Consider the following 25,746-nt stretch of genomic DNA (forward strand, 5'->3'; position numbering starts at 1 on the left):
TTATAAAATAAGCACAATATAAGGCTTATTTTTTTTTTAGGATTTTGAATATGCAGACATAAGCATATATAGAAAATTTCTCTCTCTCTTTTTTTTTTTAGTTGTGGAAAATATTTATAAGAATCGCGAGCCCGTCAGACAAATGAAAGCACTTTATTTTATCACTCCAACGTCAAAGGTTAGTGTTTTGAATTTTTCAGAAATTAACTTTTTTTTTCTCAGCTTTAAAAGATCATAAATGTATAACTATATGGACCTTAGAGATCATTTAATTTAATCACCTTATCTGTAAAATGAGTAACAGATTCAAAGAACTAAGTAATTTGGTCACAGAGATCACAAAGTTTATGAATAGCAGATACAAGATTTGAACTGATGTCCTTTGATGCTAAATCTAGTGCTTTTTCCATTATACCATTATATTTATAGTTTTGCTTGTGGAAAGGAATGAAAGATTATCAGAAACATTAAAATGTGCCACTAAAAAACTTCGAGTTGACCTTCAGAATTGCTTATCAAGAACAGAGAGGTCTGAGGATTTCTCTTCCAGCAAATATGTAGAACAGGGAGGATTTTGCCCTTCTCTAAGTAGTGTGTTCTTTGTTTGTCTTTTCCATTATGGCCAGTTTACTACAGACTGTCCTTAAAGTGAAAGTTAGTCTGCCTCCTCAAACAGAAGGAATAAGGGATTGAGGGACACTTCTTCATGTTGTCAGAGAGGTAAAATGCCCTTTAAAAATGGAAGAAGAAGTTGAAGGTAAAAACAACCTCCCCCTCTTCTCCCAATAAAAAAGGTTAAGTAAGAAACAGAAAATAATCCAATACATCAGGAAGTTGGAGCATGAAAGAATGTCATACAGTAAAGAAAGAGAACTACTCAACACTGGGAGCTGAGTAGTGGATTAAAAGCTTTTAGTACTTGTATCCCCAGAACTGCTTGGCATATATTAAGCATTTAATAGATACTTGGTTATTATTAATTGATAGGCATACTGGATTTTAGAGTAGATTTTAAAAGTTCTAGATGTTTCGGGAATGGAATTTTGAAGATATAAAGAGAAATGATTTGGACAAGAAAGAAAAAGGGACTTGTGGGTGTGCAGGAGATTCATCAACTACTTTAGATTTTTAAAAAAACATACAGAATATAGAAGCAAGGATTAATAATGGAGGATGTATTTTAAAGTTTGGTATAATCCTTATAAGAATAACATCAGTAGTTCTAAAGGTAAGGATGAACAAATGTTGAAAAGACCTGAGGATAACTGAAGCTGAGAAGACAGGGACTATATAATTCTTACTTTCTTCTTTTCTATTAAGGAAAATTATTTTTGTATTAGAAAGGGGGAGGAGGAGAAAGCCTAACAAATTTGTCTAAGACAATTAGGAAATAGAAAGTACTAAGCTACCTTTTTTGATAAGTTCAAGTCATCAAGCTCCAGTTTTATAGCATTGAAATGATCTTTGAAAGGTCATGGAGACCTGCTATGGGATTGGAGAGGGATGAATATCTGTTTTCAAAAAGAAGAGAATAGAGTCATCCTACTACAGGCTGGTTCAGCTTTGAATCATGGCAGAATTCTAGAAGATATTATTAGGCATGGGTTAATAAGGAAGTAGAATAAGTGATCAGAAGAAAGCATCATCAAAAATTGCCCATGGCAGAACAACTTAAGTTTCTTTTTTTGCAGGGTTATTGGCTTATTAGATTAAGGGAATGCTACAGATATAGATATTTAAATATTGGATGAATTCTCTCATGCTCTTCTTGTAGAAAATATTAAAAGATATAGAACAGATATTTGTATAGTTAGATAGATTATTGGTTGAGGCATTCAATCTCAAAACAACAATTAATGATTCTGATGAAATTTGGAACGGTTCTCTCGTTGAATTCCCAAAGATTTGTCTTTGACAGTATACTTTTTAGCATTTATATATCAGCAACATAAACAAAAATATGGCCAGAATTTGTCTCATATTTGCAAAAGTCCCAAAGCTAGGAGGCAACATTGTATAGTATATAGATAGAATATTAGATTTAGAGTGAGAAGTCTTCGATTCAGATCCTGATCCAAATATTTGCTACATGACCCTCAATTAGTCATGAAATCTTCTCAGTTTTGTTTGCCGTCAAACAATCTAGATGACCATTTTCTGGGGATGTCATAGAGTGAATTCTAGTTAATCTGTAAGTTAGATAAATTACTTCTAAGAACCAGTCAGCAATTATTAAGTATTTACTATAAGCCGGACACTATCCTAAGTGCTGGGGATACAAAGAAAGACAAAAACAGTCCCTGACTTGAAGTTCAGAGTCTTATGAGGGAGATAGCATGTATATAAGTAGATATGTACAATATACATGCAGAATAATGATGGGAGATCATAGAAGGGAAGGCTCTAGCAGCTAAAGAACCAGGAAAGGCCTCCAGCCTCCGACACTATTTCCACAGTAGTGTTGGTGCTGGGTTTGGAGTGCTCTTCTTCTGTCTTTATCCCATTTAGTGAGCTTATCAGCTCTCACTGGTTCAATTGTCATCTCTATATTGAAGATTCCCAGATCCAGATGTCTAGCCCTAGTCTCTTTCCTGGGTTCAAGTTTCTTATCATGAATTGCCTTTTGTACCGATGGCATCCCTTGGCATCTCACACTCAGTATGTCCAAAACAAAATTCAGTATCTTTCTTTCCAAATTCTTTTTGTCTCCCCATATTTCCTTATACTGGAAGCCCACCTCCATCCTCTCCGAACCGCAGGTTCCCAACCTTGGTGACATCTTGGCTTCTCACTGTACTCATCCCAAATATCCTGTCATGAGGTCTTGTCATTTCTACTTTCCCAGCTTCTTTTCTCTTCTTACACCACCAGCTGCCTGGTGCAGGCCCTCATCACCACAGACAGAGCCTCCTGGTAGTGGCTGTCCTTGCCACAGATCTCTCCCCAGTGATTTGGTTCTAGGCTTATCTTGTTACCCCCAGTCACTTCAGACAGTAAACTCCAGAAGCTCCCTGTTACTTCTAGGATCAAACACAAAGCACCTCTTCCAACCTTCTTGGTCTTTCTAGACTTCTCTCCCCTTCCAGTCCTTTTCAGTCTGCTACCTGAACTTCTTGCTATTCTTCTACTTTGTCAGCTTCACTGGTCTCCTCCAAGACTGCTCCATAAGAGGCACTTCCTGTCATGTACATGCACAAATACACACACACATCCTGTATATACATAATTACATGCATGTTTTCTCCCTCATTAGAATGTGAGCTTCTTGAGGGCAGGGACTGTGTCTTTTTCTTTATATATGGCACGTAACATGGAGCCTCATGTTGTTCCTCATTCATGCTTGTTGACTGACTACCTGACTGACTGAAGGAATCCAGTGATTCTAAGAGATAGGTGGAGCAAGGAGACATCTAGTCTACTACACAGGTGCAGGGGAAGGGGCTAGATTGTGAAGAGCTTTGAATGTCAAACAGAGGGCTTTATACTTGGTCCTGGAGTAAGAGTAATCTTAGACTTAGGAAAATGACTTCAAACTCTGAGGTTCTCTGTGTGTATCTCAAAAGTTAAATTTTTACTGAGTTGTAGAAATTTTTTTTAGTTGACTTCGCTATATGTTTTCCCCCTTAAAATGAAAGTCAAATTTACTAGTATATGTAAAAAAATTTAATAAAAAATTTCTTATTTTTATTCTGTTAAAGTATGAATTGTCCTCTGTGTAGAAATTTAGCTAAAAGCTATCTTTTTTTTGTCTTTAGTGTTACCTGAAGTATTTTTGTGAATCTTTGATCTTTTTGATATTCTATTTTGCATTTGCTTTGAACCTGAGCCAGGATTTTATTTGTTACTTTAAAAGCAAATCACTCAGCTACCTCTTCCCTTGAATAGCAGATTTGTCTCTTTTGTAGTCTTGGGAAAAAGAGATGAGCATGTATGATTAATTCTGCTGCTCATTGTAGGGAGTTGAGAATTACATGCCCATATATACATTCATATACAAATATATTGGTAAGTGAAATTTGCCAGCTTCTATTTTTTTTTTTGGTCATTTTTGTTTTTCACAGTATTTTCTGATTTATCTTTCAGGTTTACTTAGTGCTTATAGCAGCTACTTGTTTTCAGTCTAATCAGTTGGGGGATTTTTTGGGGTATTTTTGTTTGTTTGTTTTTAGAATACTGATGTCTTTAGTAGGGGCTGCTAGCTCATTCATTTTAACAAACCTTTATTAAGCATCTTTTTTATATCAAAATCCCTTATAGACATCTAAATAAATAGATCTCTAGATTGCAACTAGTCTTGGCTAGCAATGAGCACATTCACTAATGTTTCTTAAATTACGTGAAGGCATTTTGCTGATCTGGGGATACAAAGGTGGGGGAAAAACAGTTCCTGCCTTGAAAGAGCTTACTTATATTCTAATGGGGGAAGAAAAGCAGAAGAAGCTGAAAAGAGTGGTGGCAAAGTTTGGAAATAAAAGCACATCTGGGAAGCATAGGAAGCATGTGTCCTCAGAAATGGAGATCCCCAACTGGAACTCACTAATAGGAGAAGGAGGCTCTGGCATAGATTTCCAGTGATTTTTATCAGGTGAGAAATTACTGATTCCTGAGTTAGTCATGGTGGTTCTGTCCAATAACTCAGAGGTCCAGCTGGGATGTGAAACAGGGCTGGCCTGGCCCATTCTCCAATATCTCTTAGTAGATATTAATGTCTGTTACACCTGGTATAGTGAACAGAAAAATAGCCCAGAGTCAAGAACTGAGCAAGACCTGTGCTCACATTCATCTGTGTGATCTTGGGCAAGTAAGTCACTTAACCTCTCAGTGCCTGTAACAGCTTTCTAGGACTGTCAGTTGCAGAGCAGCTATTAATCTGTGTTGATAGGGAAAGTTCTTCACAGAAAGATGCCAGTATTGATGAAATTTCAATACATTTTTATGAATTAGTTCTGATTAAATGCAAATGATGTGATTAAAAAAAAAACCACTGGGTACTGGAAAGAGCTCTTGAAATACTGTAATCCTAGCTTTCTAGGAACATTTTATTAGCAATTTATTATAGTGCCATTTTCTATCTGTGTTTATATATAGATGTACATATTTATTCGTTAGATCAATGAAAAAATTTGGTAGTACACTATAGAGAAATAGAGGTTTAGTGGTTGTTATCAGGAAGAAATAGATTCTAATCCTGCTCATGACGCATAGTAGCTGTGTAACCCAACAAAATTCACTTAATTCTTTGAGACTCAAGGTTTTCTCATACGTAGATTGAAGGGACTGAATTAGACGGTCTCTAAGGTCCCTTACAATTCTAAATCTTATGAATCTATGATCTCCAGTTAACAACATTTTTATCAACTCAGAATTGCTGATAAATATATTTTGAGAGTAATTTTAAGCTTTAAAAATTAAAGTACAATTTAATTCCTACAATCTACAAATATTTTAAATAGGTTTTATTTATCTGGAATAGTAAATATTTAGAAATTTTTCCCCTCTCCCAACCTCTGTACAGTTTTTCTGCCGATTTTGAATATGTTCTTTTTTTTTTCTCATTGTTTTTGCATAATTGGAGCCATCTATTAGTAAATTAATATCTTTATTTACTTTTCTGCTTTTGGGGGGGAGGGTGCGATGATCCTCCAATTTTTGAATAAAAGCAAAGTAACATTTTTGTGTTAAAGGGTGTTTTTTGTTGTTGTTGTTTATTTCATTTTGTTTTGGGTTTTGGTGTGCATATTTTTCTAATCATTAATGTGGATGGTTTCTTAATCTTGAAGCTTAAAAACATTCATTTTTCTGATTCTTTACTTGCTTATTTTATTAGAGGAACCTTTCTGCCATCTGATATGGGTACCTGTTGCTCCAGGTATCCTATTTCAGTAGTGTGGAAAATTAGCACCTTTAAATGTTAAAGATATTTGCCTTCTACTACTTCTTTTTCAAAAGATCCTGAATGCAAATTTTTTAAACTTTATAATATCATGGATCTCTTTGGTAGTCTGGTAAAAGTTGTGGACTGTTTTTCAGAATAATATTTTTAAATCAATGAAATAAAATGCAAAAAACTACAAAGGAAACAAATTATATTGAAATATAGATTTTTTTTTCCCCCTATCCAAATAATGGAATTTCTGAAATCTGTCCATGAACCCCTTAAGGGTTAAGAATCCTTGCATTAGTGCTTTTCCAAATTAATGATTTTTGTAAAAGGTAATCAAGGAATATTTTCTGAAATTTTGATTTGTTTTTATTTCTTCAATATCTATGACACAGAAAATTGTTAAGATTGTATTATTACATAAATGACAAATATTCTTGGATGGAAATCTCATACTCCTTGGGAAAATCTTTAGAATTATTTCCTGTGTCTTTGGCCATCTGTTTAACAGTATTCCTAGTTCTTACTGGTATGAGTACAATCATCAGTTCATGAATTCTTATGTCATTTTAAAGTTAGAAATTTTATATTTCATGCTTTGGATATCCTAGTTTCCAGGCATTATGATTTAAATGAGAAGTATAAATTTGAATAAAAAGTTTCTCTAAATGGTAAAGTTGCTTTGCTGAAAACCATGTAAACTGCAAAATTTCTTATCTTACTATATATGCAGTAAGTGGTTCTTTATATATATGTCAATATAGCAAGACAATAGAAATTAAATTAGCATTTCATTGGTATTTAATAACATAATCAATTCCTAATCAAGCTTTTTTTTTTTTTAAGTCTGTAGATTGTTTTTTACGTGATTTCTCGAATAAATCAGAAGGCAAATATAAAGCAGCATATGTATACTTCACTGATTGTAAGTAAACTTTTTTGAAAATATATGTTAATATGTAAAGTTGCGTTTAATTTGCCGTTCATACACTTAAAATTTTATACTTAGAAGTTGTTAAATATGACCAGCATTGTCTCCTCTCCAACAAATTATAAAATGAAAGAAAGATCCAGCAAATGAATCTAGAGAAGTAGAGAGCTAGTCAATGCCAACTACAATTTATCATCCATCTGTAGTGTCTATTCAAGGTATATGCACTTATACCAATTCATTGGCTGGCCAATGGATGCCTAGCCATCCAACTTCATATCATAGTCTAGATAAAAAATTCTATTCACTTGATTTTATCTTTGCATATTGTTAGTTTGAACTCTGTTAGACTACTCATATAGCTCATCATAAAGTTGTATTCAAACAAATCATTTAATTATTTGCATTCATACACTTCATTTATTGTTACACTCTTATAATTCAGTTAGTTGTCCTTTTGTAAATCATTAAATAACAACAGAGTTGTCCTTAAAGAGATTCATTATTTTGGGACTTGTTGTAAAGCACTACTGTGTAATCTGAAAATAGAAACATGTGGATTATTTTATCCACTGTAGGAAATATCTCTTCATATGGTTATGGGACTTGCAAAAACTAGGATTTATTTCACAACCTTTTTGATTGGAACAACTAAACTCAAACCTTATTTCTTTCAGAGATTTGTCTTTTAAAATTTGAATATGAGCAGAAAAAAACCTTTTACCAGTATCAAAGTGATTTAACATATTGAATTAATAATATTTGGTAGAAAAAATTAGATGGTTTATGTGTTTTAATCTTTATCTTTCAGTTTGCCCTGACAGCCTGTTTAATAAAATTAAGTCTTCCTGTTCTAAGTCTATAAGAAGATGTAAAGAGATAAATATATCTTTCTTTCCACTTGAATCTCAAGTAAGATTTCCATATTTATTTTCTTTAGTTTTTAATGATTTTTTTGAACTCATTTCATGAATTTATATGTGAAAATATTAAGTCCATACACTTGAATTTGAATGAGATTAAAACATAATACTCTATACAAAGGTAAAAGAATGAAATTTAATTTGGATCAAGGTATTAAGCATGAAAAATGATGGTTACATTTCAGTTACCAGCTTCCATGAAGGTTAGATCACATTCAATCTCATTTAAGAAATTTTAGTGATTTTCAGTCATTTTTGTAGATGATATTCTAAATAAGCATTTCTTATTAAGAACCTAGGTCTATATGTAAGAATAAATATTAATATCTTTGTAACTAGAATCTCACTTAAATTTTTGGCATAATTGTTTGTTAATAGTCATATAGTAATTTAATATGTAGACAGAGCTAAGTGTTAATAATTGTTTAATAATAATTGTTAACAATGTGTTAATAATAAGTTTTATTTTATTCTGCCATGGGCTCTCTTATATAGATGAGTTGGTGTTTTGTTTTGATTTTAGATTTTAGATTCTTGCAGAATTTAATTTAATCCTTGTTGTTGAGACTTGGAGTTAGGAAAAATCACTATTTCAGGGAATTAGGAACATCCTAGAAGAGAAACTTCTCTTTCAAGATTTTATTGTTTTATAAGTAATATTTCAGTTTTTTAAAATGTGAGATTAGGAATAAAAACTTGATTTATGACTTCATTGATATGAGGAACTTCTTCAAGTATTGGAGATCAGATCAGCACAGTCTCTATAACTTTGAATCTTTTTTTTTTTTAGTCTTAGTTTCCTGGAGCATTGAGATTAGGTCATTTGCCCAACTTCACACAACCAATAGGTATTAGAAGTGAAACTTGAATTCAAGTAGTTTTGATGCTTAAGATAACGTTGTTCTTTACTCACCAAACCACACTGCCTCTCTTTATTTTTTTAAATATGAAATTTGAAGAATATATTCTCCAAAAATCAACTGTAGTGATTTTTTATATAAATATTAGAGGTACAGATGAACTTTTAAAATAATGTGGAATTTAAACAAAAAGGTGCATTTTGATAATAGAAGAAGATTCATTTCATTCATAGAAGGCTAAATCAAAGCCTCATTGTTATAATCTACAAGTGGCAAATGATAGTGAGGATGAGGATGAGGATGAGGATGATGGTTAACATTTATGCTGTGCTTACTGTGGACCAGGCACTGTGTTAAGTGATTTTTAATTATTATCTCATTTGATTTTCACAACTTTAGAAAATAGGTGCTATTATCACAGAGGCAAATAGATTAAGGGACTTTCCCAGGGTCACTCAAGTGACTGAAGTCAGATTTGAATTTAGATCTTCTTGGCAGTAGGCTCAGGGTTCCACCCTCTGTGCCAGCTGGTTTGAAGAAATTTTAAAATGACTCAGGTTGACAGCCTGACATTTGATTTCTGTTGCAAATCACTTTCAGCTTTTATATATGTGAAGTCATGATTTATAAAACTTGTAATTAATGTTTCTTATATGCCAGCAGCCACTTCAGAACCCTCCTCTCTTTCTTCTACTTTGGACTTCATTCTTGCTTTTATCTTGGGCCACCTCTTCTACCTCATCCCCCAGCTGCCCCAAAATGAGTATAGGATTTTAGATCTGAGGTAGCAGAACTGGCAGAGAAAGGGAAGGTAAACCTCCAAGTTGCTTTTTCCTACTTCCTGATTTGTACTTTCATATTCTTCATTGCTATATTTTAGAACTCTCTCTAGCTCACAAACAGCCAGTTTCATCTTTCCCTTTCTGCGCTGAATCAAGTGATTTAAAAATATTCTTTCTCTGAAATATAGATAAATCTCCAGTCCTCATTTGCAACTTGTTGTACAAGATCTTAGGGAAGAGAAAATATACATTTTAAGTTAGATATTTTTGCATTGTCCCAGGAATGTAGCTACCATATATATAAAACATTGTTTCTGTGGGAGAATATTTTATGATCCACTTTGGTGGAGACTTTTAGAACAGTTAATTGAGGACTGTCTGTGTTTCTTGAATAGTTATTGCTTACAAAATAATATACCAAATTTTGAAATATTAAAGTTTTCCTCTTAAAATTTATTAATCTTTCTCATGAAAAACACCTTAATTATACAAATAAAGTCCTTTTTATAAAGAGCTATTTTAAAAAATTCATTGGAAGAAAATTGATTAGATATTAGTAAGCTATTTGAAATATGAAGGAAGAATTATATTAACATAAGACATATGGCAAAAAAAGTTCTTGTCATTCTGTAGGAAAGAATTTATTAGACTACACTTGTTGAGTGTCCTCTTTTTTGTAAAACACTCTGCTTGACTAGAAGAAGTTACAGCTTCAACTGTAAAGAACTTTTAATTTAATGGTAAATCCTCCCATGTAGGAACTCCACAGAAGTCAAGAATCAGTTCCTTTGCACTATAATTTCAGGGATTTAGACAAAAAGTTTTTAATGTGGAAAAATTTAAATTTGTATATGTCAATACCTCACTGATCTTTTCCCCTTACCATTTCTGTCTCTTTCAATTACACATAGTACTAACTTCTATGTGTTTCCCTGTATATAACAGAAACACATTGTGTTGTTAAATTCTAGAGTGCAGTAGGCATGAATACTTTAACCTCACTAGTGTAGAAATTGTGCTAATTTCAATAAAGCTAAAAACATTGAGATAGATGATGAAATTGATATATGAAGTACTCATTTGCTTGTTAATAAACAAGTGCTAATTATAAATCAATTTCATTTATTCATTAAAATAATTTCCCTATAAGTTTCTACTGGAAAACGTTTTGTATCCTATCTAGTTTACATTATTTTACAGACTCCAAAGCAATAAAACTACACTTCTTTAAAAAATATTCTGTAAGATTTTACTAATTCAGACTAGACTTAGTCTATTTGGATAATACTTAATATTAATATGCTGAGTCTATTTGAATAAGACACGCTTTCTTCATTCAACATATGTAAAATCAAATTAATAATTGTCTTTTCTCAAGCTCACATCTCCTTTCCTATTTCTCCCAATTTCCCTGTTTGCATAAAAGGAACTATTGTTTCCCTAACCCCCAGGCTTGAAATTTTGAAGACATTTTTGACACAGTCTCCTTTTAGGTCACTACTCCAAACAGCTATTTACATGCCTCTGTTTTTATTTCCACTGTTACAACCCCAGTTCTCCCCTTCAGGGTCTCATTTCTGAACTTTCTGAACTATTCCCACTACATGGCTGGTTTTTGGTCTCTTAATTTCTCTGCCTTTCAGTCCTTTCTATAAAGTACTATTAGATTAGCCTATCAAAAACAAGACATCAGTGTAATAATTTCCTACCCTTAGGAATTTCAAATGCTTCTCCTGGCCTACAGGATAAAATCTAAGTTCCTGAACCTCAAATTCAAAGTCTTTCATAGTCTATTTTCACTTTACCTAGCTGAACTGATATCCTGTTTCTTAAGGAAAAAAAAAAATCATTCCAGTCAGCCCAATCTGTTCACCATTCTCAGAACATACTTTTTTCATTCCACATTTTATCCCTTGCTCATATCATTTTTTCTACCTGGGATGACTTCCTTCTCATGTCTGACTAATCATATCTTATGAATTCTACAGAGCCTATTAATGGTTCTAGACCATTCTGATCCATGTTCTTTTCCTCTTACCCCTAACTCCTAACCTTTGTCTATACTAGTCCTTTAGACATTTGATTAAATAGCTCTTTGTCTAGTTATATACCTGCTTTATGTATGAATATCACATCTTCCTGGTCTTGAAGTCAAGAATCCTGCCCTGTGATTCCTTTTTCTCTCGTTAGGTGCCTAGAACAGTGCTTTGATCTATGAATGAATAAGCAAATGAATTATTCTGAATGATTAAGGCAGTGTTTCCCAAACTTTTGACATGTGTACCCCTTCTATAATTTTTGTAAGTCTGAGTACCCCTTGTCAAAAAAAAAATGGATGTATTTTAATAACAATCAAAATATATTTATTTTTTCTTTTTTTGATACATACACAAAATAATAATAAATGAAAAATAAAATTATTCATAATAAAATATGAATCTATGCCAGAAGGCTTGTTGCATGTGGAAGAAGAGCAATTGTTGGAATTGGCTTCAGACGGATTCTTGAAAAATAAACATAAGGAGTGTACTTTAACATCATTCTGGTTACAAATGCAACATGTGTATCCTGTTTTAACAGAAAAAAATCTGAAATATATCTTGCCTTTTCCAACTTCATATTTATGTGAAGTTGCTTTTTCAGCATTTGTAGACATTAAGTCGAAAAAAAGGAACAGACTATTGGACGTGGAGCCGCATCTCAGATTAAAATTAACCAGGGAACCAAATTATGACGATCTGTTATCTCAGCACAAACAATTTCATCCTTCTATTTAAAAATAATCAAAATCAGTGGGACTTACTAAAACACATAACAAACTTTTCCTATAAGAAAAATTGCACAAAAGCTAAAAATACACAGGCGCCTGGAGAAGCCACTATTGACGAAGTAAGTTGTCTCTGTAATGAAGTGTGGTATATTTATGCCCTGTCACACTGGACCTTCTCATGCCTCACGAGATTGTCTTGACTTGACTCATGAGAACATAGAATTAAGCACAGCTAAGCACGGTGCAGTGCATATCTCCACTAAACTCTGGTGCAACATGTACCCCCACCAAACTCTTCCCATACCCCTGGGGGTACACGTATCACACTTTGGGAAACACTGGATTAAAGGATTAATTATTGGTAATATCATTGTTTATACTTTTTTATATGTAGTACTGAAGGATATTAAACAAATAAAGAATATCAGCTAATGATTTTAAATGACTATATATGGAGTAATTAATTTCCATAGTGGGTTAAGACTTTTTAATATATTGCTTACAACTGAGGCCAGATTTTGGTTTTGCTGTGTATTTCTCTCTGCCTAATATTAGCCACTTTACTAGTTTGACTACCTTAGATTCCTCCATTTATTATGCAGGTAGTGAAAAGCATGCAATACATTCTGTATAAGAGACAACACTTGGAGAGAGGTAGACTATCAGGAAAGGAGAGTAAGAAAAGGAAAAGAGGATGAACCAAGATAACAGAGAAAATGGGATATGATTGAGGTAAAGACACAATTGTATCAGGAAACTGAGCTTATTTAGCCATGAGAGTTTTTCTTTTTTTTTAATGTATGTTTCTTGATATATTTTCCTCATCTAAATGATAACCACTAGTGTAAATGTATTTAAATTTCTAAATTGCCGTATTTTATTTTTTCTTATTTAGGTATTTACTCTTGATGTACCCGATGCATTCTATTATTGTTACAGTCCAGATACAGGAAGTGCAGATGGCAAAAATGGCATTATGGAAGCCATGGCTGAGCAGATAGTTACTGTGTGTGCCACTTTGGATGAAAATCCTGGAGTCAGGTATAAAAGGTAAGATACTAAATAATAATTATCTATAAGTTGTGTTGTTACTTGTTGACATCTAAAAAGGGCAGTAGAGCATAATTTCTGTTGTGATTTTTCTAGTTTGAATAAATACAAACTAAGTAATTATAGTTTACCTAAAGTAAATTCAGTCTCAGAAATTAAAAGCATAAATTTATACTGCATAAGGTCTCAGATTTAGAGTTGTGTAAAGAATTTTAGAAATTATCTAGTCCAGCCTTCTTATTTTCTAGATGAGGAATTTAAGTTAAAAGAATTGGAATTATTTGACTGCATTATAAACATTTTAAAATATTTAAAACTTATTGCTGAGCTTTATGGCTTGAATTAGACATTATATATAGACTTTAACCTTTGAAATGGAAAAAAGATTTTGATTAGCTTTCAGAGGTGGGGAGTGTCTGACATTTTTACCATTATAAGTAATTTAACTTATTTGCTATTTAAACTACAAAATTAAAAATTATTTCCTAACTAAGAAACAGTATGGTACAATAGATAAAGAGCTAAACTTAGACCCAATAAAATATGGACTCATGTCCTAGCTATGTAATTATGGGCAATTCATTTGAGCTGTCTAGGCCAAAGCTTCTTAAACTGGGAGTTGCAACCTCATAATGGTGTCACATAGCTAAATGTGGGGGTCACGAAAAATTTGGCATTAGTAAAAGTTTGTGAACTCAGTGACCAAAACTTAATTTAAAATCAAATGCATAATGAATCCAAGGTATTTTTGGCAGTGCTTGCCTGTATTACATTGCACAATTAACTGTAACTTTGGTTCTGAAGACAATATGTGCACTAGGCACTGTGCTTGCATGAATACTACTAAAAACACTTTGACTCACATTCGATATGGGGTCTCAAAAAATTTGTGCAATTTTTCTTATAGGGAAGGTTTGTTATGTGTTTTAGTAAGTCCCACTGATTTTGATTATTTTTAAATAGAAGGATGAAAGTTTGTGCTGAGATATGTAAAAGTTTCTCGAGTGTCTGTTATCGTAAAGGTTATAAAGAACCAAGTTTGGTGAAATCTTATTAATTCCAACTCTGCAAATTCAGAATTTGGACAGGGTTGTATTAGAATGTACTTTGTCTAGTACCAATAGTTAGGGATTCCAAAAAGGAGTGGTCAGGAAGAGAACATTTTAGAGAGAGAGAGCAAACTTATGCAAAATGCCTGGAGATGGAATATGGAATAAAGCAATATTATATTATGGAGAGCATCAAGCAGGTGAGTGTGGCTAGAACATAGTCTTTAGAAGCCCCAAGAATAAGGTCATGTTATTTATGAGGCTGGAATATTGGGGGAAGAAATACTTGGAAAAATTTAGCTTGGGATCTGAAAATTTAAATTTATACCTTTGAGTATAAAATAAACATTTAGACTGAATATTTACAATTTGTTTGATAAGAGAGTGATTTTTCAGATTTTTAATCATCACCATAATAACAACATTAATTTAGCTTTTTCATTTATTAACTCTTGTGATTTCCACAACTCTGTAAGATAAACCTAGCCAAAAATTATTGATAAAAATTGGAACCTGGGTCTTCCTGCCTCCCAGTCCGTTACTATCCATTATTCTTCTCACAAGAATGACTTAGAAAGATGCCTTTTTCATATAATTTTTAATTTGACCATTAAGATATTATAAAATGTTATAATTTTGTTTTGTAAAGGAAATTTTAAATTTTGTTTAAACATTTTCCCATTTTTACAGCAAACCTTTAGATAATTCAAGAAAACTTGCTGAACTAGTTGAAAAAAAACTTGAAAACTACTACAAGATTGATGAAAAAAGCCAAATAAAGGTATAAAATAAAAATTAAATAGACTTTTTATGTGTGTTTTAATAGTCTGTTTTTTAAAGGAATCAAATATAATTTGATGTATTTTTAAATGAATAAAATAAGAAAGATGGTCACATATTTGAAGTAATAAAGCAATGCCTGTTTAACCCAGTTTGAGTTACCACTGTACATTCTTGAAAGTTTTTTCATCTCTCTCTCTGTCTGTCTCTCTCTATGTGTCTGCTGTCTCTCTCATATTCTGATGGTGAAATGAAAACTCTTTTTTTTCCATCATGACAGGATTAAGTGATTTGCCCAAGGTCACATAGCTAATGAATTTAGAAATGTGATAGTATGTTCAGTGTTTACAGAAGGAAAGAGATCTATCTGATAGGTGTTCAGTTTTGGGGTTGCTTTGAAATTCCTTAATGGTTTAATTTCCATTTTAAATCAAGCTTTTGTCATGTTGTTGCTCTGATTGCTATTTTTTCCATAGGATATTTCCTTTTGGTTTATCTTTTTCAAGGGAAACTATTAAGAGACTTCAGAGTTTTAGAGATCTTGGGGAAGAGCAAGATAAAAAGGACACTTTGTTTCCTGAGATATTGAATGTATATTCACACCCCCAAATGCTATTTCTTAAGATAATTTTATGTTGTTATTACAGGGTAAAACTCATTCTCAACTCTTAATAATTGATCGTGGCTTTGACCCAGTGTCCACTGTACTTCATGAACTAACCTTCCAAGCAATGGCATATGATCTACTACCAATTGAGAATGATACATACAAGCAAGTATAAGTGGGAAACCCTTAATATGTACAACTATGAAACATAGAAGAGATTTTTCTCCTGAGTAAAGTATTTATCATTTTGTACAAACAGTGATCATTGAAAATCTCATTTTATTTATTCAGATTTTTCTGTTTGGTACAGTTGCCTTTCTCTTTCTTATTCCTTTTACTTGAAACAAAAACTTAAGTTTGATATTATAAGTTGAAGGGGGTTAATATGACTTCTTTTGGAAAATTTTTGGAGTTTTGTTCTTTTAAGCCGTATCCACTTTAAGACCACATTTAGCAGCTTGCATTTTAATAGTTTTATTTGTTTAGATTAAGAATTTCTGTTAAAAATATATATGCCTGTCCAAATTTTGTATGTATTCCATAAATTTAGAGAATTGAACTAAAAAGAAATAGAATAGAAAGTTTACTTAGAAGATATAGTTTTATTCTCCTAGTAAGCATTATAATTTTTTAATTTAGAGGCTAATGAAACAGATTTTCTCTGAGGTAGTATGAGATGAAAACATAAATGAAGAACAAACATCACAGCATTTCCAAAAATGGACAATCTTGTTTACATATCATTTTGATCTTTCTGTATTTATAATTTAATACATTTTGAAGTTTTTTTCAGTTATAGCTTAAGTTTTTCTGTTAAAGAACAAGAGTGAAAATAAGTAAATTTTTCTTAAATAATTTCATCATTTTAATGAGTTTAGTATTTTATATATTATAGTTGCATATATACTTTATAAACTTTACCACTTATAAAGTATTTCACATGTATTATCTCATTAAATTTAGATGAGAAATATGACTTTGATTTTGAAAGACTTCATTTTAAAAATACTTTTAAAGTAACTCTTTTTTGTTGTATTTTTTTATTGCATTCTGGTCAAATCCTGGTTTCTGTGAGTTTTCTTATGCATTATTTGTATTTGAATATTACTAAAAATTGTACAGGCACTAACATTAAGTAATAGTCTTTTATACATGTAAATATATATTTTACATGTATAAATATGTATAAAATATATAATTATTAGATATACATATTTCTAAAGTTATATTTATATGAAAAAATCTCAGATGTAATAGTCATCTTGGCACAATAGGTACTTGTTTTTTATTCTTTTGATTTCTAAAAACTGCCTATGTTGCTTAAATTCTTTAAAAACTTATTAGTTAGTTTATACAATAGGCAAAAAGGAATGAGGAAATCTGAGGAAGCACAATGATTTAAGCACCTAAATACAATTCATTTATATAGTGACTTAATTTTGCAGAATATTTCACATACATTTTTATACATAATCTTAACAAACCTTTAAGAATAGGACACTTACAGCTGAGGTTCAGAGGGATAAGTGACTTGGTGAGTTACAAAGTTAGGAAAGTGGTTATCCCATAGCATATGACAAAATCCAAGATTATCAGGAAACCAGAGAACATTCAAAAAGCAACCAACTAGTTTGGGCTGAGAAGGGAGTTGGAAATACTCTCCTGTTTTTGCTGCCTTCAGCTAATTCATTTGCCTAGAGGTGCTAGCAGGATGTAAATTCTCTAGATGTGAAAGAACCCAGAATAAGCCAGCTCTAGGCTTTTCCCTTTCATTTATATAGGGGGTCACAGATAATTACCTAGAAAAAGGCTTAACCATCTACGTGTTTGAAACAGGGGTCAAAATCTTTTTAGGATCAGATATAATGTTACACTAGAAATGGACAATTTGGAATCCTCTTGCCTAGCTCTCTTGATAATTGCTTATTCTTATAAAACGGGATTATACACTTTAGAGTATTGTTAGAATTGCTTAATCACTTTATAAATTACTTTTGAGTTTTTTGATAAAAGCTGTTAAGTAAGCTATATAGTTGCATTATAAGCTACCAGAAAAATAATTGATAAATTTTGTAAAGCGTCAGGAACAGTCCACCAATTTGTCTATGAATATCAACACAGATGATATTTATAGGAATAAGTACTTAATTTTATAGCTTTTAGTTTAACAATAGTTGGTGATGGTTTATAAAACACTTCAGTCTCTTCTTTAATCCTTTCAACAATCCTTTGAGATAAGCACTACAGCTATTATTATTCCCATTTTACAGATAAGGAAACTGAGGCTCAGAGAGCATACTTGATTATGATCTCACATTTTATTAAGTGTCCAGGCAAGATTCATACTTGGGTCCTTATTGATTGTTTAGACCTGCTTCCATTGCACATATTACCCTGAATTTAATTAAGTACCCTTTAGCCAGCTACAGTAGTTGAAGAATTACTTGCAATTCTCAGAAAGTTCCTTTAATTATTAAAATATTTGTGTATAAGCAGATATGCAAACTATCCCATTTTATTCTTTTTAAGTTATAAGTTTAGATAATTACTCTTACTTACAGATATAAAACAGATGGACCCAATGGAAAGGAGAAGGAGGCAATCCTTGAGGAAGATGATGACCTTTGGGTCCGAATTCGACATCGGCATATCGCAGTTGTGTTGGAGTATGTGATTACATTTAGTATTCTTATTATAAGTACTTATTAAAATTTTTTATCTTCAGAAATATTTTAAATAGTAAACTTCTTAGACATATAAAGCATTCTTTCTTTCTCCTTTTTTTTTTTCTTTTCTCTCTTTACCTCCCTCCCAGAGAAATCCCCAAGCTTATGAAAGAAATTTCATCAACAAAGAAAGCAGCAGAAGGGAAGGTTAGAGAGTATTTTAACTTATTATTAATAAGGGTGAAAATACTTTTTAAAATCTTATTTTTATTGCCATTTGGCTGCTACTTCATAAAGACTCAAGGTACATTCATGAAATAATTGCAGATAAGTATCTGATACCTTTCAATTCATAATTCATTTTAGTAATCCTTAGAATCACAAAACATTTAGATTTTCTCATAAAAGAGCATTCTTTTAAAAAGCCAATGGAAACAGTTTAATTTGAAATATTTGCTTTTCCCCTAGACATCTCTTAGTGCTCTTACCCAGCTAATGAAAAAGATGCCCCATTTCCGCAAGCAGATTACTAAGGTAAGCATTGTTGTGCATTATAGCAAGAGAGTGACAGATGCCATATTGAGTGGCTCTAGTTGTTCATTTGTTCTAATATTCACCCTTCATCAGGGCCACCAAAGGACATTTTGTCATTCGTTTCCTTGCTCTCCTTTGCTATTTCTACTCCATTGCTCTGCCACGTTGATCAGCTTCCCTTTGCCTTCTGGACTTCTTGCTTTGTCATTATACTGCTTCCCCTGTTTTGATTTCCAGGTCTGCCTCTAGTAATGTTAGTACTTGATTCATTGGACTTTTTGTCTACCTCATTTCTTACAATCATTCTTGGTAACTTCAGCATGCAAATATGAAAGACTCTTCTAACACAGAATTTTCCCAGCTGTTTGACTCGTGTAACAACTGCCATTGGCCTCCACCTTAGGCCTTGTCATTTGGGAGTTTAACACTTGTAATCTCCTGAACTCTGAAATTCTCCTTTTATCATGTAGCTTCTGCCTTTCCACATCTCCTATTCCAGCATGGAATAGTCAGTCACTTACTTTCCTTGGTGTGCAATCCTATAATTTCTTATCCCCTTAATCTTCTTCCATTCTCACCCTGCTTAATTTCATTTTTATTTTTTATCTTTTTTGTTAAAGCTTTTTATTTACAAGATATATGCATGGGTAATTTTTCAGCATTGACCCTTGCAATACTTCTGTTCCAATTTTTCCCCTCCTTCCCCCTACCCTCTCCCCTAGATGGCAGGTAGACTAATAAATGTTCACAATGTCTTCTGTTACTTTGAAGTAATGGAATAGCTTTGGGTACATCACTTAGCCATTTTGTGCCTCAGTTTCTTCATCTATAAAATGAAGGGTCTGCTCTAGATGATGTCCAAGGACCTTCTAGTGCTTGAATCTTTTCTTATGACTTTTGTCCATCTCCTCTTGCTCCCAATGTATCTACCCTGATTGTCCAGGCTTGTAAAATTGTTGCTTCTTAGAGTGAACAGGGACCTCACAAGTCATCTAATCCAACTGTACCTAAACCACCACTTAGTTCATGTCCATAAATGTTAATATACTTAATAATAGTATATTATTATACTTAATAAAGTATTTTCTGTATACAAGGTTAATGGTATCAGGAAGATAAAAGACAATAGCAAATAAGTCCTTGTTTTGAAGGAATTTATGTCTTAATGAGCTGATGCCCCATGAACACGGTTAAGTAAATGCAAGGTGATTGGAGGGGGTTGGGGACAGAATGTAACACCTGAGAAGATATTAGGAAAGACTTGAAGGTAATGCTTGAGCTGAGTGTTGAAATAAGCAGAAGATTCTAAGAGGTTCCAAGAAGCATAGGAGAATGCTTTCATTTTTGATACTCATTGTCGAGCTTCTACTTGGAGAATTTACAGCAATGGAATTCACTACCTCCTGAGGTGATCCCTTAAAATTTTAGAGGGCTTCACTTCCTTGGTCTCTGCTTCCTTCAGTTTAAAATGAGCAAGCAGGAGGAGCAAGAAGCCTCTGGACCAAGTATTGTGCTGACTGCTTTTAGATACTTTCTCATTTGAGCTTTATAACAACCTTGTGAAGTTCAGTGTGGTTATTACTCCCTTTTTACACTTGAAGAAATGAAGCAGTCAGAGGTTAAGGGACTTGTCAGTATTCGATGCTGGATTCAGATTCAGGTCTTCTTGCCTCCAGGCTTGGCAGTTTCTCCTCTGTACCAGAGTAGCTGCCTGTAGTTAGCGACAACACCCCAAAGTCCTTCTACTTTTATATCTGTGACACCATGCATTCTGAGATTTTAGAACTGATAGCTACAAGTTGCCTACCTGTTCTGCAAGAAATGAGAGAAATGCAAATTTTTTTCTACTATTATGCCCCTTAGAGACAGATTTTTAGAAGTTCTAAGTAAGTAGAGATCCTAGTTCTATCCTTCTACATGATTACTATTTAGATATTTTAGCTACCATCATCGTCATGATCAATGCAGCTGGTTGGTGCAGTGCATAGAGTGCATAGGAAGACTCTTCTTCCTGAGTACAAATGTGATTCAGACATTTATAGCTGTTTGACCTTGATCAAGTCACTTAAACATGTTTAACCTAGTTTTCTCATCTATAAAATGAGCTAGAGAAGCTCATTACTTACATATTTTTGCTAAGAAAGCCCCCAAAAGGGTCATGACTGGACAGCAACATTCATGATCCGCCTGAATTTTCTTTTCTGAGAACTAAATATTTCCAGTTCCCTTCATTTGTTATAACCTGATTTCAAGTTTTATTATCAGCCTGAGAGTTCTTTTCTGGACCTACTCCAGCTTATCAACATCTCCCTTAAAATACAGTGCCCAAAATATACAGTATTCAAATTTGGGTTCCAGTCAGGGGGAGTTTAGTAGAACAATCACATCCTTTGTTAATATAATGGCTAAAAAGGCATAGTCTCACCTTTATGCAGTTGAAATACAGGACTTTGTATCTGTCATTATTAAATTTTATTTCATTAAATTCAGCCCACAATTGTAAGCTGTTCAAATCTTGCAAATTTGATAAGCATATTCTATTTTGAAATATTATTTATAGAAGCCTTATATCCCCAACTAAAATGTAAATTTCATGTAGTCAGAGATTGTCCAAATTGCCTTTGTATATGGATGGATTATAATCTATAGCTGTGGAGGAAGAGTGCCCATTGTGGATGATTTAATGGTACACCAGTATTTACATAGAAATATTTCCCATTGTACCCACCCCAGACTCTTCATTCCACATAGGGTCTCTTTGCTATTTTCTTCATGGCTTCATACAAATTATATTATGTTTCTTTTTTCCTGAAATATTTTTACTGTTCTTCCTTCAATGCTCTGGCCTGCTCTAAATCTAAATTGGCTTTGCCTCAGGGCCCAGCTCAGACTTCTTGTGATATATTATCTGCACAGAGAGAGTATAAAAATATTCACTAAGGTTTGTTTCTTCTGTTTTTATAGCAAGTGGTACATCTTAACTTGGCAGAAGATTGCATGAGTAAATTCAAGCCAAACATAGAAAAGCTGTGCAAGACGGAACAGGTACATCTGAGTTCTTACTGGACTTCAGGATTGAAATTCATCTCTCTTTTTGGTATCTTTTTGGGAGGATAGAGCTGGTGCCAGGTGACTTGTGACTGCTACTACAAATAACATTTATTCTTATTCTTGGTGTTATTTAGTAACAGGTCTCTGTTATTAGAGATGACCTTTCTCCTGGGCTCAAGCTTTAATTTTGCATTTTGCCACATTTCATTTGCTTTGTTGTTATTCCCTATTTATTGGTCTGTCTTTTTGACTCTAGTTGCATTTTTCACAGTAAACCTGTTGTACCAAGTTTTTAAACAGATAAAACTCCATTTAAAACAATTCAAAAGCATTAACTTCTTTATGGCAGTTACACTATTAGAATTTTGTCAATATTTCTTTTTAAAATTTTTTTTTAATAATCCTTTTTTTTTTAATTATAGCTTTTTATTTACAAATATATGCATAGGTAATTTTTCACCATTGACACTTGCAAATTCTTTTGTTCCAACTTTTTCCCTCCTTCCCCCCACCCCTTCCCCCAGATGGCAAGCTGACCAATACATGTTAAATATGTTAAAGTATAAGTTAAATACAATATAAGTATACATGCCCAAACAGTTATTTTGCTGTATTAAAAAAGTTGGACTTTGAAATAGTGGACTATTAGCCTGTGAAGGAAATCAAAAATGCAGTCGGACAAAAATATAGGGATTGGGAATTCTATGTAATGGTTCATAGTCATCTCCCAGAGTTCTTTCCTTGGGTGTAGCTGGTTCAGTTCATTATTGCTCTATTGGAATTGATTTGGTTCATCTCATTGTTGAAGAGGGCCACGTCTATCAGAATTGATCATCATATAGTATTTGTTATTGAAGTAAGTAATAATCTTCTGGTCCTACTCTCTTCACTCAGTATCAGTTCATGTAAGTCTCTCCAGGCCTTTCTGAAATCATCCTGTTGGTCATTTCTTACAGAGCAATAATATTCCATAATATTCATATACCACAATTTATTCAGCCATTCTCCAATTGATGGGCATCCACTCAGTGTCCAGTTTCTGACCACTACAAAAGAGCTGCCACAAACATTCTTGCACATGCAGGTCCCTTTCCCTTTTTTAAAATCTCTTTGGGATATAAGCCCAGTAGTAACACTGCTGGATCAAAAGGTATGCACAGTTTGATAGCTTTTTGAGCATAATTCCAAATTGCTCTCCACAATGGCTGGATGTATTCACAGTTCCACCAAAAATGTATCAGTGTCCCTGTTTTCCCACATCCCCTCCAACATTCCGCATTATCTTTCCCTGTCATTCTAGCCAATCTGACAGGTGTGTAGTAGTTTCTCAGAGTTGTCTTAATTTGCATTTCTCTGATTAATAATGACTCAGAGCATCTTTTTATATGGCTAGAAATAGTTTCAGTTTCTTTGTCTGAGAATTGTCTGTTCATATCCTTTGACTATTTATCAATTGGAGAATGGCTTGATTTCTTATAAATTAGAGTCAATTCTCTATATATTCTGGAAATGAGGCCTTTGTCAGAACCTTTGGCTGTAAAAATGTTTTCCCAGTTTATTGCTTCCCTTCTAATCTTGTCTGCATTAGTTTTGTTTGTACAAAAACTTTTCAATTTGATATAATCAAATTTTTCTATTTTGTGATCAGTAATGATCTCTAGTTCTTCTTTGGTCATAAATTCCTTCCTCTTCCACAGGTCTGAGAGGTAAACTATCCTATGCTCTTCCAGTTTATTTATAATCTCATTCTTTATGCCTAGGTAATGAACCCATTTTAACCTTATCTTGGTGTATGGTGTTAAGTGTGGTCAATGCCTAGTTTCTGCCATACTAATTTCCAATTTTCCCAGCAATTTTTGTCAAACAGTGAGTTCTTATCCCAAAAGCTGGGATCTTTGGGTTTATCAAACACTAGATTATTAAAATTATTGGCTGTTTTGTCCTTTGAACCTAACCTATTCCATTGAACAACTAGTCTATTTCTTAGCCAATACCAAATGGTTTTGGTAACCACTGCTTTATAATATAATTTTAGATCAGGTACAGCTAGGCCACCTTCATCTGAATTTTTTTTCATTAATTCCTTTGAAATTCTTGACCTTTTGTTTTTCCGTATAAACTTTGTTGTTATTTTTTCTAGGTCATTAAAATAGTTTTTGGGGAGTCTGATTGGTATAGTTCTAAATAGATATCTTAGTTTAGGTAGTATTGTCATCTTTATTATATTTGCTCGCCCAATCCAAGAGCATTTAATATTTTTCCAATTGGTTAGATCTTGTCAGTATTTCTTGATAAGATTCTTAATTATAGAAATGAATTTTGGTTACAGATCAATGATACTTTGTTTTCATTAAGGACCTGGCTCTTGGAACGGATGCAGAAGGACAGAAGGTGAAAGATTCTATGCGAGTGCTTCTTCCAGTTCTACTCAACAAAAACCATGACAATTATGATAAAATAAGAGCCATCTTACTTTACATCTTCAGTATGAATGGTATCAGAAGTTTCATTTAATTTTGCAGTTGTCTTATATAATGTTTAACTCCAAAGTGTAAGCAGTGATTTAATGCATGTTAGAGTAAAAGATCTCAAAGAGGGTGTTAGGACATGGCTTACTGTTGGCCATCAGAAACACAAAGGCAAATGAAGAAACAGCATGATATAATAGAAAAACATAAGATTTGGAGTTGGTAGATCTGAAAGAAATAAAAAATAATGAGATCACCAAGTGAGTAAAGAATAAAATGGTAGGATTAAACTGGAAAAAATGGAGTTTTAAAGGTTTAAAGGATCATCTCATTAAAAAACCTAATGTTTCAAGGTCAAGAAATACTTTAGTTCACATTTTATTCTTTCATTTTGATTTTTGAGCCTAGTCTCTCTGTCTTGGCTAGCTTGGAAGCACAACATCTACTCATAGGCCTGACCCTACTGCTAAATGTCACAGAAGCTGCTGGGGACTTTGGGGGTCGGGGGTGGCAGGGTCTTGGACTGACTGTGGACAGCCTGATAGTGTGAGCTCAGTTGTAGCTTGGACCTCTAGGGCTCAAGTGATCCACCAACCTTAGCCTCGCTAGCAAGAGGGACAATAGTCAAGCTCTGTCATTTGAAGTAGGATATAATTTGATCCAACAAATATTTATTGAGCAACTTGGATGTTCTAGAATCTTACTGGGCACTAGGGGAGAGAGGAAGAAACACAAGTATTAGTGAGACCCAGATCTTCCCTCAAGGAGCTTGTAATCTAGTAAAAGAAGTAAGGCATGTTAAAAGTAACTTTTGCCTTTAAACAAGATACACTATACTATATGGGATTTTAGTAGAAATAAGAATTAATTTATTTAAAGAAAATTCAATAAAGGTTTCATAAAGGATGTGAAATTTCAGCTGGAATGTGGACATTGACTAGATTTTTTATAGGAAAGATATTGAGGGGCAAGGAAGAGTCATTCTAGGCAAAGAGACAATAAAGTGACACAACATATCTTTGAACTCTAGATAAATGATTCTGTATGTAAAATTTTGTTGAACACCTCAAAGCACACACAAAATGTAGATAAAGCATGAGTCCTGCCTTCATGGAATTTATAATCTGGTAGAAGCATGTTCATATGGCACATAAATAAGTAACTAGAATATAAAATGATATAAATAAATAAATGACACAAAGTGTTATGTGAAGTACAAAGGAAAGACAGTTAATAAACTTACTATTCTTTGAGAATCAATTCTCTTTTAAAGTCCTTTTATATGAAAGAAGACTAGATGAGGCGCAGTCATATCCCAAGTATGTTCAAAGACAGGAAAATGAGAGATGAAGTGTCATGTGTTATAAACAAAGAGAACGTCGTTTTGGCCAGCT

General features: G+C 33.0%; 1 protein-coding gene across 1 annotated transcript in view; it reads left to right on the forward strand.

The window, feature by feature from the left end:
• STXBP3 (syntaxin binding protein 3) overlaps positions 1–25,746 on the forward strand; it is a 58,437-nt gene that overhangs the window by 18,730 nt on the left and 13,961 nt on the right. Inside the window, exons 4-14 of the mRNA XM_003769726.4 lie at positions 102–178; positions 6,728–6,806; positions 7,624–7,724; positions 13,043–13,197; positions 14,937–15,027; positions 15,674–15,798; positions 18,195–18,299; positions 18,449–18,506; positions 18,768–18,833; positions 21,798–21,878; positions 24,240–24,378. Coding sequence (XP_003769774.1) covers positions 102–178; positions 6,728–6,806; positions 7,624–7,724; positions 13,043–13,197; positions 14,937–15,027; positions 15,674–15,798; positions 18,195–18,299; positions 18,449–18,506; positions 18,768–18,833; positions 21,798–21,878; positions 24,240–24,378 — 1,077 coding nt within the window. The remainder of the gene's footprint in view (positions 1–101; positions 179–6,727; positions 6,807–7,623; positions 7,725–13,042; positions 13,198–14,936; positions 15,028–15,673; positions 15,799–18,194; positions 18,300–18,448; positions 18,507–18,767; positions 18,834–21,797; positions 21,879–24,239; positions 24,379–25,746) is intronic.

This window comes from Sarcophilus harrisii, chromosome 4 (assembly GCF_902635505.1).
Source record: "Sarcophilus harrisii chromosome 4, mSarHar1.11, whole genome shotgun sequence".
Lineage (NCBI taxonomy): Eukaryota > Metazoa > Chordata > Mammalia > Dasyuromorphia > Dasyuridae > Sarcophilus > Sarcophilus harrisii.